The 19,003-nt window shown below is 45.6% G+C and overlaps 2 protein-coding genes across 3 annotated transcripts in view; one reads left to right on the top strand and one right to left on the bottom strand.

Moving 5' to 3' along the window:
• HHAT (hedgehog acyltransferase) overlaps positions 1-19,003 on the bottom strand; it is a 346,637-nt gene that overhangs the window by 38,230 nt on the left and 289,404 nt on the right. The window lies entirely within an intron of this gene.
• Positions 1-19,003, top strand: part of KCNH1 (potassium voltage-gated channel subfamily H member 1) — a 214,055-nt gene that overhangs the window by 115,881 nt on the left and 79,171 nt on the right. For both annotated transcript variants that reach the window (XM_075267108.1, XM_075267106.1), the window contains 2 exons: positions 1,882-2,081; positions 12,948-13,200. In XM_075267108.1, coding sequence (XP_075123209.1) covers positions 1,882-2,081; positions 12,948-13,200 — 453 coding nt within the window. The remainder of the gene's footprint in view (positions 1-1,881; positions 2,082-12,947; positions 13,201-19,003) is intronic.

The following is a 19,003-nucleotide window of genomic DNA, read 5'->3' as shown; positions in this document are numbered from 1 at the left end:
TCCTACCACCAAGACTGGTGGGTTCATTCAGCCTTAACATAATGTGCGTGTCCATTGCTCATCATTCCCTGACCCCTACAGAATGACCAGCTATTATACACAGAGTGCAATTAGGCACAGCATTATTTTTGTAGGTTGTCTATAAAATGGCTACCCATGCCCTAAGGTGGCAACCTGTTCTGTCTACTCCTCATGAAACAAGACCTGTACCAGGAAGCTTCCCAATGTAGCAGGTCAGCTGAAGGACCCAGTAGCATCTCCATGCTCTTGGTGCATGGTTGTTAACCCTCTATGATGCCTCTCTATAGAGCACACTTGTTGTATGGCATCTTTTTGATGTATGGAGAAACTATGATATCATTTTCCATGTATTGGCTCAACTTTCTGGCTGACGTTATATAAGAGTCCTGGGAAGTGGTCCAGCTGTCATCCCTGGTCTGGTGGTTGTTCCAGCTGGTTTGTTTTATGATAATTTTGTAATTGTTCTATAACGGCCACAAACTCTATAAGATTTTGGCTGATATCCTAAGATGTTTTCTCGAAGAATCTAATATATCATAGCATACAGAAGAGTGCAAAAGTTTCAGCATGTGTAGGAAAATATAATAATCCTGCAAAGTAAGAACGTTCTCCAGAGATGCTTTGATAAGGATCACAGCGTCCAGATTCTTAAATGAATTGTTTAGGAGACAAGGATACTACTAAAACTAATGATATTTTGTGTCCTCGAAAAATGCTGAGATACGATAATGTCATATTAAATGGGAGCCTTTGTTCATAAGGCTTATTAGCTAGTAGTCACTCTTCGATTTAGCCAGTCAAAGGGGTTTTGGAGATTCATCTACTTAAGAGACTCATGATGTGACTAGTGAAGAGCTCCCACACACTATAATTTGCTCAACAATGGTCCCACACAGAATAATATGCTCCACGGTGGCCTCCACACAGTATAATATACTCCACAGTGGCCCACACACAGTATAATATGCTCCACAGTGGCCTCCACACAGTATAATATGCTCCACATTCGGCCTACACACAGTATAATATGCTCCACAGTGGCCTCCACACAGTATAATGTGCTCCACAGTGGCCTTCACACAGTATAATATGTTCCACAGTGGCCTCCACACAGTATAATATGCTCCACAGTAGCCCCCATACAATTATACTCACATTGCCTCACCTATCATGAGCATCCTTGCTCCATTGGGTTCTCTTCGGCATCTTCTATGGTCCTCTTCTGCCTGGCAACTGAGGTGACACACGTGGGGTGTGATGACCAACTCAGACACAGGTCAAAAGAGCCTCGGAGAATATGCGGAGTCCAGGAGAGGTGAGTATAAGCATTTTTTAAAATTGACCATATGTATAGCGGTTGGGGAACCAGGCGTTCCTCAACCACTATCATGGTGGTCCAAGGCCCTGGCTATTTTCAGCTAGCTGCGGGCCCCATATCCCTCGGGGGCCAATCACAGCACATCCCCTACAACTGGGATCATTACGCCCCTGAACTAGAGGACACGTTTAGGCTAACCCCCTAAATTACTGTCACAAGGGGTATTTATCGCGCCTCTTTCACATCTTCCATTATGATTACGTTCCCACTCGTTTCTCCACTTGAATAACATTATTTGATTGAGCGAGAATGTAATTTTAGGAATAACTTATTTAGTCCCTTTTCTTCAATTCATTAGGTTGTAGGAAATTGAAGCAGAATTACATTATATGGAAAAAAATCGGTTATGATTTTATAATCTCCCGACTCGTCTTCTCATGTATTACAGTATACTGTATATGAGAATTCTCTCTGGAATTGGTTAATTTACAAAAAATAAAACCAAAAAGTACATCAAATTAAAAATTCTCTCTTCTTTTCAGCGCTTCTATATGCAACCATTTTTGGTAACGTGACAACAATCTTCCAGCAAATGTACGCCAACACGAACCGGTACCATGAGATGCTTAACAGCGTGAGAGACTTTCTTAAACTTTACCAAGTGCCCAAGGGTCTGAGCGAGCGAGTCATGGATTATATCGTGTCCACATGGTCTATGTCCCGAGGTATCGATACCGAAAAGGTAAGAATAACATTTTATAGAGGTTTGTCCATCTACAAAAAGTTTAAAGGGATCCTGTCATTAGAATCCCTTTTTTTCTAACTAACACGTAGGAATAGCCTTAAGAAAGGCTATTCTTCTCCTACCTTTAGATGTCTTCTCTGTGCCGCTGTTCGGTAGATATTCCTTTTTCTGTCCTTATGCAAATGAGTTCTCTTGCAGCACAGGGGGCGGGCCCCAGCGCTCAAACAGAGAACTCTCCAGTGCCACCTCCATCTTCTTGAGGAACCGGCCTCTACGCATCGTCTTCCAGCCTGGATTTGAATCTTCTACTCATGCGCAATCTACTCTGCCAGCAGGCCTCGGTCAGAGCCGACTGCACCTGCGCGCGGCCATTTTTTTGTGACCGCTTACTACAAGAGCTTGTGTAAGCGACCACAAAAAAATGACCTTGCGCAGCGGGCAGAGCCGATTGCTCATGCGTAGAAGATTGAAAGCCAGGCCGGAAGACGATGCGTAGAGGCCGGTTCCTGAAGAAGATGGAGGCGGTGCTGGAGAGTTCTCTGGCAGCATTGGGGACGCCTCCAGTGCTGCAAGATAACTCATTTGCATAAAGACAGAAAATGGAATATCTGCCGAACGGCGGCGCGGAGAAGACATCTAAAGGTAAGAGAAGAATGGCCTTTCTTAAGTCTTTAAATTGAGCCTCCTACCATGGTCTCCATCTTCAGCTGCAGATTGACTGAAGGGGTGGGGTTACAGCAATCCTTTTGTCCTACTGCAGACTGAGCAGAGGGGGGAGGCTCCTGCTGCAGCCAGTTGTCTTACAGCCAAACCCAGGATAGTGAGGCAGTGTAAAAATGGCTGATCTCCTGGGACACAGAGAATATTTCATTGTATATTTATTAGTTTTAATTTTAAAATGCAAAAAGATAAGTTCAAATGAAAGGATGAGATGTGAGTGCTGCATTGTTTATGTGCACTTTCTCTATTAGGTGCTCTTTTGCGGTCATAAATTTGTAACCGCAAGCAAAATGAGTAATTTTCTGATCCATTTTAAAAAGCCGTCAAAATGTATGAAAAACATAAATCACATGGTCATAACCTAATGCAACATAAACTTTGTACTCTTGGTTGGTGGAGGTTTCCGGGAACACAGATGCCCACTAGATACACAGAAATGCACTGGAATCTCCGCAGGAGACTTTGCTGAAGATTCCAACTTAAATTGGCTGAGAGAAAAGTTCTGCAAGGTCTTACAGTGTATGGGGTCCGCAGGTGCCTTCAGGTAATCACTTTGTAAGCAGACAGGCTCTCTATCTTTTGAAGAAGAGCTGAATGCTATTGTGAAGCTCGCGTTGCCAATGTATATTCCTACAAGTTTCTAGTTTTGCTTATATTAAGCCAACTCTCCTCACCCACGGTCCCATTGTTCTTTTGCCTAGTGCTCTCCCTCCAGGTTCAGGTAATGTTTGCATGTAGCTATACAGTGGGCCCCAAAAATTAACTTTACAGATGGGCCCTAAGCAACATAGTCCAATGTTGTCTTCCATCCACGGCCATGACTTACGAGACTTTTAAGAGTCTCCATTATAAATATTCACTCTGCTATCAGAAGATGGATGGTATCAGTGGCGTAACTAGGAATAGTGGTGAACTTTTGACATGCCCCCCCCCCTGCATTCCTGCACACGCTATTATGCCCCATAGTGGCCCCTGCACACAGTATTATCCCCCATAGTGGCCCCTGCACACAGTATTATGCCCCATAGAGGCCCCTGCACACAGTATTATGCCCCATAGTGGCCCCTGTACACAGTATTATATCCCATAGTAGATCCTGCACACAGTATTATCCCCCATAGTGGCCCCTGTACACAGTATTATATCCCATAGTGGCCCCTGCACACAGTATTATGCTCCATAGTGGCTCCTGCACACAGTATTATGTCCCATAGTGGCCCCTGCACACAGTATTATGCCCCATAGTGGCCCCTGCACACAGTATTATGTCCCTTAGTGGCCCCTGCACACAGTATTATGCCCCATAGTGGCCCCTGCACACAGCATTATGCCTCATAGTGGCCCCTGCACACAGTATTATGCCCCATAGTGGCCCCTGCACACAGCATTATGCCCCATAGTGGCCGTTGCGCACAGTATTACGTCCCATTGTGGACACCCATGAACAATTATTATACTCTGGGGTCTTTTCAGACCCCAGAGAATAATAATCGGAGACCCAGGGGGACAAAAACATAAAAAAACACTGTTACTTACCTCTCCCTGGCTCAGATGCGGTCCCTGCTGATGTCGGTCATCTTCAATGACATACGAGACGTCACTTGACCCGGGCCTGTGTTGCGACGCATAAGAACGCAGGCCCGGGTCATATGACGTCAGGGACCTACCGCTGCTACCCCGTTAGTTATGCCCCTGGATGGTATATAGGTATCTAGGTCTTTGGGGGTGAGAAATGGATTAGGTTCCACCATAATATTGAGTTTTCACCTGGAATTACTCCTTATAATTTTGTTTCTATTACATGTAATTGAATTTTTTCCCGAATTTTCTAGACGTGCACCACCATAAATATCTCCGACATCTCCCAAGACTTTCACACCATCCATGTTTCCTTTGCTTTGAGAACATAATATTGTAGACGTTACAATTTTGCATTTGTTCTTTTTTCTTTTGTTATTTTTCGGAGCGTACCCCAGTAGGTGAGAAGAAACCTGGAGGGTCACTTAGAACAGATGTTCCTTTTTACAAAGACTGTTCCTTTGTTCTAACTAAAGTTGACGCTTCAGAAAATTCATCGGAAAACACATTATATGACAAAAATAAAACACAAGTGGCAGATTCCCTTTAATATCAGCGAGGCAATGAGCCGCGTCTCGAGACATTGTTGAAGTTGCAGTTTGTTCTGTGTTTCTGCCTCCGTTACAAAGTAAAGTTTTACATTTCGTCTATTCTCATCAGTAGTTGTGATAGGAGTTTGTGTCCTTCTGTGGAACACGTATGTGTGGACGCATGTATCACTCATCAAGTCAGAAAGGGGTCACATGGTCCAACTGAAGACAAGGATCCCATGAGGATTTGCATACGAAAGAAGCCTGTCTAATCATCAGCAGTAGTTGTGATAAGAGTTTGTTTCCTCCCATGGAAATTATGTGTGGAATAGTCCATGTATACAGGAAGCCCAGACAGGCATGTACCACTCATCATGTCAGAACGACATGGGCCAACTGAAGACAAGAATCCCTTAGGTTTGCAGATAAAAATGAATAACTAAATACGATAATACTAGCTGAATTATATATATCTCAGGGGAATACTTTCCCAATAAAAATTTAGTAGAGTGTCACTTTATACTCCCCTTGTCGCAACCTCTGTGGGCTCCCCCGGGTCATCGGATGGTCCCTTGGTGTCCTCCTCTGGCTTTCTAACCGACGTCACACACCCTGAGGAACCATTAAAGGGATTCTATCATTAAAATCAATTTTTTTTTCTCGATCACACGTAGGAATAACCTTAAGAAAGGCTCTTCTTCTCCTACCTTTAGATGTCTTCTCCGCACCGCTGTTCAGTAGATATTCCATTTTCCGTCTTTATGCAAATTAGTTCTCTCGCAGCACTGTGGGCGTCCCCAATGCTGCCAGAGAACTTTCCAGCACCGCCTCCATCTTCTTCAGGAACGGGCTCTTCATGCGTCTTCTTCCGGAGCTGGGTTCAAGCTCGGGCAGAGCAGACTTCGCATGCCCGCGGCCACAAGAAAAATTGCCACTTGCATAGTAAGCTGTGTAAGCGGCCATTTTCTTGTGGCCGCTCACACAGTAAGCTGGTGTAAGCAGCCATTTTCTTGTGGCTGCTAGCACAGTAAGCTGGTGTAAGCAGCCATTTTCTTGTGGCCGCTCACACAGTAAGCTGGTGTAAGCAGCCATTTTCTTGTGGCCGCTCACACAGTAAGCTGGTGTAAGCAGCCATTTTCTTGTGGCTGCTAGCACAGTAAGCTGGTGTAAGCGGCCATTTTCTTGTGGCCGCTCACACAGTAAGCTGGTGTAAACGGCCATTTTCTGGTGGCCGCTCACGCAGTAAGCTGGTGTAAGCGGCCATTTTCTGGTGGCCGCTCACGCAGTAAGCTGGTGTAAACGGCCATTTTCTTGTGGCCTGTGGGTGGAACCCCAGTGCTGTTTGAGAACTCATTTGCATACAGACGAAAACTGCGATTTCTACGGAATGGCGGCGCAGAGAAGACATCTATAGGTAGGAGAAGAATAGCCTTTCTTAAGGCTATTCCTACGTGTGATCAAGAAAAAATGTAATTCTAATGATAGGATCCCTTTAAGGACTGTAAATGGCGTAGAGCGCACCAACGCCATAACGCTTACTTTCTGAACAACCCCTTTAAGGACAAAAACGTATAAGCCGAAGACTCACCGTAAGTGGCTTCTATAGACAATCGGGGTAAATCTTCTATCCTCCTATGTATTCAGGTGAGTCTACTAGCTATAAAAAACAGGCGAATGTTATAGTCACATACTGTCAGTATATATGATAGCTTTCTAGAAAAACTAATGAGTAAGGCCGGCGGGTGATATATATATACGGAGCTTGTGTTTCGCCACATCAAACCTTGCCGCTAGCGTTACCCGCAGCAGGCTGTCTCCATTTTTTATTACAAGCTGTGCAGATTTGAATAAACCACTTAATGCATCAAATTGCTGCTTGTTTTGTAAGACTCACAGAGGACGCGGATAGGTGTACACCGGAGGCTGCCGCTGCCGCTGACTTGAATAATGAGTTTACGTCTTGGACGGGAAATAATACAAATGTTTCTGTAAATTAACTTCAGGGTTCCTGCTCTTCCTCTCGCTAAGATGATGAACATTCCCACCGTTGTGCAGGGCATCGCGCCTTTTCCAGGAATCCAATGTTATATTATCTAGAGGGTGACATCAGAGAGTCAATGAGATGTCGTCTCCGGGGAAAGGTAGTCTATTGATTAAAGTGGTAATAACCACATTAGGTAGAGCCCATAGGATAACTGTATTACATAGAGTGACTGCGGGAATAGGCCGCTCAGGAGGTGACTATAATGGATGGAGGAGTCTTCTGGATTATGGGGTCCTACAAAATGACATACTTCAAGGAACGGGTCTATATCTTCCTGCCATCTACCATGTAATGTGACTGATATGGCCAAGATAGGTGAATAGATGAACTAAATGGACCATTCATGTTCTTCTGATCTGAACCCCATCAACAGGTCTAGACTAGAGATGAGCAAACTGGTTCACATCCAACCACATTCAACCCAAGTTTTTGATAAGTTTTGGGTTCTAATGGAATTTGGGGGTTTATCACATGTGAATCACATATGAAATTTTTATAGTCTGTGGCCTCTTTGGACCCCAGAGTATAAGAGGTAGAGTCCCTCTGAATCTTCTTTTGGCCTACTAGGTGACGTCATCACATCACCTAGACAGCCAGAAGAAGACCCAGAGGAAGTGTTGGACACCTAGAAGATGTCCAGAAGAGGTGAGGGAAGGTGTGTGTAACTGTTTGAGGTTTTTCACACCTCCCCGGGCCACTCTGGGGTCTTGAGATACACAAGAGTTTAAAGGGATTCTACCATTAAAATTTTTTTGTTGATCACACGTAGGAATAGCCTTAAGAAAGACTATTCTTCTCCTACCGTTAGATGTCTTCTCCGCGCCGCTGTTTGGTTGAAATCCCGGTTTTCTTCAGTATGCAAATGAGTTCTCTCGCAGCACTGGGGCCGGGCCCCAGCACTCAAACAGCACTTGGGGCGTCTCCAATGTTGCGAGAGAACTCTCCAGCGCCACCTCCATCTTCTTCAGGAACGGCCTCTCTTCAGCTGGGTTTCAATCTTCTAGGCCTCGGGCAGAGCACATTGCGCATGCCCACAGCCAAAAGAAAATAGCCGCTTACCAAAAATAAATCTTCAAAGGTTCACCAATCTCTAGTCTAGATAAATCCCAAGAGCCAGGAGGTCAGTACCATAATTTCGGCATTGAAGTCCTACCCCAGGACCACTCCATCCTGTCAGGAATATCCAATTTTGGGCATGGTTAGCCTTTTGGGCCAGAAAAAAGCCAAATTTGTTGGAACAGTCACTAAAAGTTTGCTACAGTCCTGGCAAATTCAAAACTGTTGGTAACTATAGTCCACGCTGGACGTATGGCGGAGAGATTCAGTTTGTTGCCCGAGCCATGTGTATAAATAAAGTAGGCAAGGTACCAAGTCCCACTTCCCTGACCCCCTTTGATCTGCCCTATTGGCCAATACACCTAAAAATTTCCATCTGGAGCCTACAGTAACCTTTTTTGGGGTTGTTCGTTTAGGTCTATGGAAGTTTAGGCCTCACCAAAATATTCCAAAGGACTCCTGCAGTCCTAGGGAATAACATATAGTGTTAATACCTAAAGATAGGACTCCCTATAGCTGATTTTTTTTATCAAGTGAACGAACAAAAGAAAAATCTAAATCACTATTCAGTGTGACCTTTGCCCTTTGCCTTCCATCAGATCTTCTCCGTACTTGCAGCCAGTTTTTGGCAGAACTGGGCAGGGAGGTTGTTCCCGCCGCCATGTTGGAGAACCAAGCTCAGATCTTCTGTGGATGTAACTTGTCCAATCCGTCTGTCTCTTCATGCCATCCCAGACAGACTGTATGATGATGAGATCAGGGCTATCTATATCTCTGGGGGCCAGATCATCACTTACAGGGGTCCTCCTCCAAAGGGCAAAGGTCACACCAATTATTGATGGGATTTACATTTTTTTTTTTGGAATTGACCAAAATAAAATGTTACCATTTCTTACTTTGCAGCATTGTTCCACGCTTGCCTAAAACTTTTGCACACGATTGTATATACAAAGTGGATAACCCCCAGTCATAATTTGCAATACCGATGCTTGCAATCAGACCTAATAATCTGGAATGTATCACTCTGCGCTGCGAATTGCAGGAATCTTCCCTTGTACCCCCCCTCCCCTCCCCCGAATGTCTCCATAATTATATGCATATCATTGCTCACGGTTACTGCCCAACATTGCACAAGTAAACAACTCATGAAATACAGACGGCTCTTCCCATTATCTCACTATAAAACCTCAAGAAAGTATGAGGGTAATGACACGGCGCCTGGGAGGAACGTATAATCCTAATATATATTGTTTATTGCATATTCTCCGTGTCTGAGCCCTGTGGCTATCTGATGATGAGAACAAAGTTTTAGTAAGCTGGAGAAAGAACAGAGGCAGCAGCAGCAGCAGCAGCGCCTCCTGTGACCCGAAGGCTAGAAAGTTCTCCTGATTTCTGTGCTGATACATTGTACTCCTGCCCGGCTCATGTACAAGCACATCTCATCATTACTGGAGACATTTGTATCTGGGGAATGTTAGGAAGTTTCTTGCAAATGATTTATTTTGTAAATAGATTTGTTACTTTTTGGTTCCCGGCAGGACAGGGTCAATAGTCAGGAACAGGCTCAGGTCAGAACCAGGAGATGAGAAGATAGCGGGCAGGGATAAGTCAGGGATCAGGCCCAGGTCAGACACAGCAGAGTATAGTCAGTAGGCGGAGCCAAAGTCACTGAGGTCAAATATAGTAAAAACTGTCAGTAAGAACCTTTACTTAGGCAGGGTGTGACAAAGATGGGATAGGAATGATGTTCTTTAGGAGAAAGGGAGAGTCAGCAACATAGAATCAGGAAGTGCGTGGGCATGGTATTGTGGTGAGCTGGAAATGGCCAGTGTCTCCTATCTATCTATCTATCTCCTATCTATCTATCTATCTATCTATCTATCTATCTCCTATCTGTCTATCTATCTATCTATCTATCTATCTATCTATCTATCTCCTATCTATCTATCTATCTATCTATCTATCTATCTCCTATCTATCTATCTATCTATCTATCTATCTATCTATCTATCTCCTATCTATCTCCTATCTATCTATCTATCTATCTATCTATCTATCTATCTATCTCCTATCTATCTATCTCCTATCTATCTATCTATCTATCTATCTATCTATCTATCTATCTATCTATCTCCTATCTATCTATCTCCTATCTATCTATCTATCTATCTATCTATCTATCTATCTATCTATCTCCTATCTATCTATCTATCTATCTATCTATCTATCTATCTATCTATCTATCTATCTATCTCCTATCTATCTATCTATCTATCTATCTATCCATACCTCCCAACTTTTGAAGAACTGAAAGAGGGACAAAATGTGCGGCGCGCTAATTTAGCCCCGCCCACTTTTGTGTTGACTCCGCCCACTCATTAATTTTTCATGTGCCCCCACACAGTATAATCCTCCTACAGTCACCCGTAAATTATATGTCCCCCCTCTATCTCTCCCCCAGTTTCATATACACCCTTCATCTGCCCCCAGTTTCATGTCCCCTCCATCTCTGCCCCCAGATTCATGTCCTCTCCATCTCTGCCCCCAGATTCATGTCCCCACATCTCTGCCCCCAGATTCATGTCCCACATCTCTGCCCCCAGATTCATGTCACTCCATCTCTGCCTCCAGATTCATGTCCCTCCATCTCTGCCCCCAGATTCATGTCCTCTCCATCTCTGCCCCCAGATTCATGTCCCCATCTCTGCCCCAGATTCATGTCCCCCATCTCTGCCCTCAGTTTCATGTCCTCTCCATCTCTGCCCCCAGATTCATGTCCTCTCCATCTCTGCCCCCAGATTCATGTCCCTCATCTCTGCCCTCAGATTCATGTCCTCTCCATCTCTGCCCCCAGATTCATGTCCTCTCCATCTCTGCCCCCAGATTCATGTCCCCCATCTCTGCCCCCAGATTCATGTCCCCCATCTCTGCCCTCAGATTCATGTCCTCTCCATCTCTGCCCCCAGATTCATGTCCCCATCTCTGCCCCAGTTTCATGTCCCTCCATCTCTGCCCCCAGATTCATGTCCCTCCATCTCTGCCCCCAGATTCATGTCCTCTCCATCTCTGCCCCCAGATTCATGTCCCCCATCTCTGCCCCCAGATTCATGTCCTCTCCATCTCTGCCCCCAGATTCATGTCCTCTCCATCTCTGCCCCCAGATTCATGTCCCCCATCTCTGCCCCCAGATTCATGTCCCACATCTCTGCCCCCAGATTCATATCCTCTCCATCTCTGCCCCCAGATTCATGTCCCCCATCTCTGCCCCAGTTTCATGTCCACTCCATCTCTGCCCCCAGATTCATGTCCCCCATCTCTGCCCCCAGATTCATGTCCCCCATCTCTTCCCTCAGTTTCATGTCCTCTCCATCTCTGCCCCCAGATTCATGTCCCCACATCTCTGCCCCAGTTTCATGTCCACTCCATCTCTGCCCCCAGATTCATGTCCCTCCATATCTGCCCCCAGATTCATGTCCCCACATCTCTGCCCCCAGATTCATGTCCCCACATCTCTGCCCCCAGATTCATGTCCCACATCTCTGCCCCCAGATTCCTGTCCCTCCATCTCTGCCCCCAGATTCATGTCTCCCATCTCTGCCCCCAGATTCATGTCCCCCATCTCTGCCCCCAGATTCATGTCCCCCATCTCTTCCCTCAGTTTCATGTCCTCTCCATCTCTGCCCCCAGATTCATGTCCCCACATCTCTGCCCCAGTTTCATGTCCACTCCATCTCTGCCCCCAGATTCATGTCCCTCCATATCTGCCCCCAGATTCATGTCCCCACATCTCTGCCCCCAGATTCATGTCCCCACATCTCTGCCCCCAGATTCATGTCCCACATCTCTGCCCCCAGATTCCTGTCCCTCCATCTCTGCCCCCAGATTCATGTCCCCCATCTCTTCCCCCAGATTCATGTCCTCTCCATCTCTGCCCCCAGTGTCATGCCGTCCTCTCCTTCATCTGCCCCCAGATTCACGTTCCACCTCCACATTAAACTTACCTTCTCCTCCGCTCCCTCGCCGCTCTCTGCCCGCCTCTCTCCCTGACACATGCGGCTGAAGCTGCTTGCTGCCGCGTCTACAAGCCAGGAGCCGGAGGCAGCGGCGAAGCGAGGAGCTGACACAGGTCAGCTCCTCGCTTCAGCCGCATGTGTCAGCGAGAGAGAGACGCAGCGGCGAAGCGAGCACGCGAGCAGCTTCAGCCGCATGTGTCAGGGAGAGAGGCGGGCAGCGGCGAAGCGAGGAGCTGACCTGTGTCAGCTCCTTGCTTCAGCCGCATATGTGTTCAACTCAGATCTGTGTCCTCTGGACGCAGATCTGAGTTGAAATCGGGACATACCTCCCTCCAACCGGGACCGCGGGACATGTCACCCAAATCGTGACTGTCCCGCGGAAATCGGGACGGTTGGGAGGTATGTCTATCTATCTATCTATCTATCTATCTATCTATCTATCTATCTATCTATCTCCTATCTATCTATCTATCTATCTATCTATCTCTCTATCTTTCTATCCAGGGTTGGGTTTCGGTTGGACTCTGCTCAGTATCTTCTATGGTCGACCCCCAACTTACTTTATAGTGTAGTGCCAAGTAATGCAATCATACCGTGTACCAGTACACTATACAGTACCTAAATGATATTACCATAATATACCCAAGTAACTGTGACCTAGCACACACTATGATGGTGTTATGTTTTAGATAGTAGAACGCTCCATGTATACCTGATACATTATTATACCTGGTGCAGGGCCGGCGGTTGTTCCTTTAAATGTAGAATTCTGTTCATTGCATTCAGTGTAAAGCATTTCCATAATTACATAGTAGCGGGTAGCCTCTAGCCCCGCGCTGCCTGAATCACATCTCATACATTGCCATGCTTTTCCGGTAGTCTACACCAGTCTTCTCAACCTGTTTCATGCTTTCCTTTCTAGGTTCTTCAGATTTGCCCTAAAGACATGCGAGCAGATATCTGTGTCCACCTGAACCGCAAAGTATTCAAGGAGCACCCTGCGTTTCGGCTAGCGAGTGATGGCTGCCTGAGGGCTCTGGCCATGGAGTTCCAGACTGTGCACTGTGCTCCGGGGGATTTAATCTACCATGCTGGGGAGAGCATAGACACGCTGTGTTTCGTGGTGTCTGGGTCTTTGGAAGTTATCCAGGATGATGAGGTTGTGGCTATTTTGGGTAAGTCCTATTGGACCTTGAATAGTGTCTGGAATAGTACAGGGGGGTATAAGAAACTTTGTAATATATCTTATTGAAGAAATCTGTTTCCTTCTCCAATTATCAGGCTGCTCTCCTCCTCCTTATATTCATTTAGACTGTTTATTTGCATAGAGTCTGTATCCAAACCCATCTCATACATAGAAGTCTCTGGAGAGAGGAGGATGTTAATAGATTTATTGCTTTCTATAGAGAACTATAGATGTATCGAATAATATTCATCTAAGACTTCATATACAATTCCAATCTTCATTAAACATCTATCTGTAGCTGATGCCCCGGCCACACTGGATCCCATAAGCCACTATGGGGCACTATACTCTCTGCACTTTACATTCAGGATAGATTTGGAGTGTCTGTTGTTATCCCATTGAAAGTTATGTATTGCATTACTTGTCTCTAATGTAAAGAAAACCGTCATTTGGCCATGTAAGGGCAGCGTGGTCATCAGTAACAGGCCAGACGCTCAGCACGGGTCCATCCATCACAGCATGGGTGCCATATAAACAGTCTATTCTTTTGGCCTTATCTCTAGATTTCTGTTTTCTCATGATCCTCAGCTATAGACTTCACATTACTCATTCAGTGCTCCCTGGATTGTATTCAGGTACTTGCAGAGATTGTCTATAGCACCCATATTTATATATGTTAGATGTGATAATACCCTGCATGTAAACAAGAAATTCCTCTTACCAAATGAAAGCAGTATATGGCGGTAATATTTACCACTTCTTATATTATTTCAGCTCTATGCGACATATAACATCTAATAATTACATTATGGCTGCAGCACATTTTCCATTTCTCCCCGAGACAGGGGGCGTGCACAGTATAGAGAGGTCTGCCCTCTCCCCTATTCAATACTAGTACTACTCATTTCCTTACATGTAATTCTGCAAGGAGTAACTGTAAAATAACAAATAGCTGAGAAAATTCCAAATGAGCATAGTATAGGAGATTCAGGAACACTGGACTGCAAATATAGGGCATGCTGCAGCTAAAAGGATCCCTGACACAGAAAAAGAGAAACTGCTTACTGTCTGTGACTAAAACCCCATCAGCAACAACATAGGTAGCCAGAAGTAGATACAAGTACATAAGTAAACTTTTCTTACATTGTAAACTGTGAGATTTTGCAGAAAGTTCTCAGACTAGGGCACAGAGAAAGCTCTTTTCAGAGTGTGAGGAAATAAGGCCCTTCTAGTCTCCATTCACTGTATGAAGACAGAACAGCCCCTCCTCCACTCACTCTGAACACGTCTTAAAGAGGACTTTTCACTACCTCCACCAACTCCAGTTCTTAGGATCTGTTTAGGATTCCGCTGCTCCACTGATTACAGCACACTTGGAATTTTTTCTCTATTCCCAACTATTCCTGAACAATCACTGCAGTTAGTTTTGGTGCCTGATATGCTCCTTAGGCAGAGGTTAGCATGAGGCAGAAGCAGGTGAGGGGCGTGATTCAGAAATCCAATCAGAGTCAGCCAGTGTCAGAGCTCAGAAACACCCCCCTTGTCTACTCCAATCAGAACCAGCCAGTGTCAGAACTCAGAAACACCCCCCTTGACTACTCCAGTCAGAACAGCCAGTGTCAGAGCTCAGAAACACGCCCCCTTGTCTACTCCAATCAGAACCAGCCAGTGTCAAAGCTCAGAAACATGCCCCCTTGTCTACTCCAATCAGAACCAGCCAGTGTCAGAGCTCAGAAACACGCCCCCTTGTCTACTCCAATCAGAACCAGTGAGTGTCAGAGCTCAGAAACACGGTCCCTTGTCTAGTCTACTCCAATCAGAACCAGCCAGTGTCAGAGCTCAGAAACACGCCCCCTTGTCTACTCCAATCAGAACCAGCCAGTGTCAGAGCTCAGAAACACGCCCCCTTGTCTACTCCAATCAGAACCAGCCAGTGTCAGAGCTCAGAAACACGCCCCCTTGTCTACTCCAATCAGAACCAGCCAGTGTCAGAGCTCAGAAACACGCCCCCTTGTCTACTCCAATCAGAACCAGCCAGTGTCAGAGCTCAGAAACACGGCCCCTTGTCTACTCCTGCCTGACACCGCCCACCTGACAGTACAGACTCTAAGCAGACCCAGGAATGGTGGAACTACACCAAAAATTTCAGCAGCTATTAAAGGGAGCAGGAAGAGCTGGACTTGGCGGAGGTAGTGAAAGTTTCTCTTTCAGCCTAATGTATCTATGGACAGGACTTTCCTAGTAACAAAGAGTGAATAGCAAATATATAGAAGAAGACACCGAGTGGCACCTTTAATTAAATTGCATTACATTTTTGTCCAGAGTCACATGAAATGACTCTAAGTCTCTACATCTGACATCTTACCCTTCGTTCACATCTGTGTTCGGTATTCCATTCGGCGAGTCTGCATGGGGATCCCCCGAACGGAATACTGAACACAACTGCAAGTGGTGTGCAGTGAAAGCACACGAATCCCATAGACTATAATGGGGTCCGTGTGCTTGCTGCGCGCTGCCCACACGAATCACGTGGTCAATAAAGTGGATTGTGAACTACATGAACATGAGCGTTGTCGCAGTAGTGCCGCTGACTACTTTGCTCTTTTGGATTGTGAACTACTTTCCTGCCCGCATGATCCCTGCAGAGATCTGGCGGCAAGCAGGCGGACCCCATTGTAGTCTATGGGGTCCGTGTGCTTTCACCTACACACCGCTTGCAGTTGCGTTCGGTATTCCGTTCAAAGGGTTCCTCATGCAGATTCCCCCAGACGGAATACCACCGCAGATGTGATCGAGGCCTTAGTGACTGCCACTGGCATTTTGGAGTTTTATCCAGGCCATCTTCTATTTTCTTCGACTCCCAGGTCATGGACATTACTACACTTTGACCCTAAAGCATCAGCAGGTACAATATGCTATCAACACTTGATGATGTCGATGCACAAGCCAATTGATCTCTGAGGTCCATTCTCAGGGTCCATGGTCACTATAGGAGCTGCCTAAGCTTTTTCTATAGCATTTACTTCTTGGGTTTTATCATATCCCAAATTACTAAAATCTGAACCACAGAGATAGGAGCTCCCTTTATAGGGTTAGACTTGAACAGCAGGTCAGTGACCTCTGGAATGGGCATAGCGTGTATATAAGAAGAACTGCATATATTACGAATTCCTATATAACTATCAGACCAAGACCAGATATCCGAAATATAAGAAAGACCCAAATGATTTAATTTCTCTTACTTATATAGCACCAACATATTCCTCAGCGCTTTACAGACACTGTCCCCAGTAGGGCTTCCAATCTAAGTCTCCTATCAGCATATCTTCGAAGTTTTGGAGAAAATCCATCAAACTCCACATAGACGTCATCTTTGGCTATAATCATATTTAATGGTAGTTTTCCACTTATCGCACCCGCTCCTTGGCCAACCAGTTGACCAGGTACAAGAAGGTGGCTCCCAGTAAAATCAAGTAAGTTGAACCGTGTCTAGGGTTGAGCCGATCTTGAGATTTCAGGATCGTTTTTAAAATCTGATTTTCGATAATTTTCCAGCCGATTCCGATCGCGATGAAATTTGCTCGATCGCCAGTCGGGATCCGATCTTTCCTGATTGCTCAACCCTAATTGCAATAAGTCAAGGGTAGAGTTGAGCCAATCTTGATATTTCAGGATCATTTTTAAAATCTGATTTTCGATCATTTTCCAGCCGATCCCGATCGTGATCGTGAAATTTGCTCGATTGCCGATCGGGATCTGATTTATCCCGATCGCTCAACCCTACCCGTGTCGAATCACTGAGGTCATGACTTCTATCTGATTGGATACTGCTTGGGGTTTGTGGACATCTTCACATTTGTTTGCAACAGACCCAACATGCTTGTACTGTGGTTAAAGTTTTTGCAATTTATTGACCTTCACGGTATGTGCAAAGGATTCTGCAGCCGGCAAGCTGATCAAAGGTAGTGCTTATATGAACAGTATACGGTATAATATATAGATCCTGGCATCTGTGAGGTGTCGGTGCAGCATTAATCTTCCATCCAGCTTCATTAGATGTCAAGGACAAGCCTATCATACAGACCGTATGTTGCATTTTCTGTATTGAGGTGCTCTCGGATAATGAAAATCTGCTGAGTGGTTGGGATAACGGGATTGAACCAAATTGATCTCGCTTTGAAAGCTCATCGGGTTTCCCACAAATCCACTCGTTTTAAAAGACGAGACTGATTTCTCAAATGCTTGAGCTGGAATCCGTCCAGTATTGATGGCGGTGGCATCTCACAACCGGGGGCTGGATTAATTAGCCAGGCGGCAGGACTTGAAGGATACATTAAGACAGTCACTCTTCACGTTGTACGACTGTCACTGAAATCTTTGCTCACATCTCACCCAAAGTAATAAACTTCACAGGATTCATGGCAGGACGTCAGTCATGTCCTAATGCGGAATCAACTTCTTATAGTCATTAACCCCCAGACTTGATAATACGATGAAATAATCTATCAATTCTACTGCGCTCAACTGAAGTCATGGACCGAGGAGCTGAAGATCCTTCTGAAATCTTCTACTGACGTGAACTGTCAAATGAAGCAAACTCCAGAACTCAGAAGACTGTTGACTGTGCAGATACAGAAATCCGCTATGTTCGTGACTTGTCATGTCATGGAAACCTTCAAGATGTCCTTGTGTTTCTTTAACTCTTTGTAAGACTCTTTCATTCTACTGGGATGTCCGCTCAGGCAAGTGGTGTAGCGTAGTCATAACCACTCCGACCACTGGAACACCAGAAACAAAATTTCACTGACACCAGGTTCACACCAGCATCGCCTCTACGTTATTCTGGTCCGTCGGAGGACAATAGAGTGGAGGACCGCACGGAGTCCAGCAGACCTTATTGACTATAATGGGGTCTATCTGATGTCCCTCGTTTTAAAACTGCAACTAGTGGAGGAAGAAGTCTTTCATGCCGAACTTTTTCCAGGTGTGAACTTAGAATGAGCATGGTTGGAGAAGTAAGGACACAAGAGGTAACGGGCAAAACTTCTGTCTTCATGTGTGTCACTCTAAGGGTGCATGCACACTACGTAACGCCGGGCGTGTATGAGAGCCGTACACGCCGGCGTTACAGCAGGGCTGCCGAGCACTTCCCATTCACTTCAATGGGAGTGCTCGTAAACGCCGCTGTTACGAGCGCTCCCATTGAAGTGAATGGGAAGTGTTCGGCAGTCTGCCGTAATGCCGGCGTGTACGGCTCTCATACACGCCCGGCGTTACGTAGTGTGCATGCACCCTTAGGGCGGGTTCACACCTGCCCCTGTGTCCGCTTTAGGCAATCCTGCTGGGTTTCCGTCTTCTGCCTGAGAAACTGGACACTGGACGGAAAACTGGTGTTTAGTTTTCAAACTCATTCACTGGAATGGGATTGCAAAGTGACCGCCCAGGAGCGTTTTGTGCCTGTCAGTGGTGAAACCAGTTTAACCGTACACAAAGTCATGCATGTCCGACTTTGTGTCCGGTTAAAAAAAACGGCACAAAATGCTCCGGTTCTATCTGAACAAGTTCATACCAAAACAAATTAGAGGATCGCTTCGTCCGAACACGGGACAAAGCGAATCCTTAGAGCTATCTCATCCATGTAAACTGTTTTCATCGATAAACACTCATTTGGCTAGCTACAGATGTAACATCTAACCCTTCCAGGCTCCATACACCTGCACACGGAGTCTACATGATAGTCAGATATTATAGTCTCCCAGCAATGATAAGATCTTACTCCGAACCATTTGATC

The sequence above is a fragment of the Leptodactylus fuscus genome, chromosome 3, assembly GCF_031893055.1.
Source record: "Leptodactylus fuscus isolate aLepFus1 chromosome 3, aLepFus1.hap2, whole genome shotgun sequence".
NCBI classification, from domain to species: Eukaryota; Metazoa; Chordata; class Amphibia; order Anura; family Leptodactylidae; genus Leptodactylus; species Leptodactylus fuscus.
Note: the sequence above shows the minus strand (reverse complement) of the source record. Positions and strands in the feature narration are given on the sequence as shown.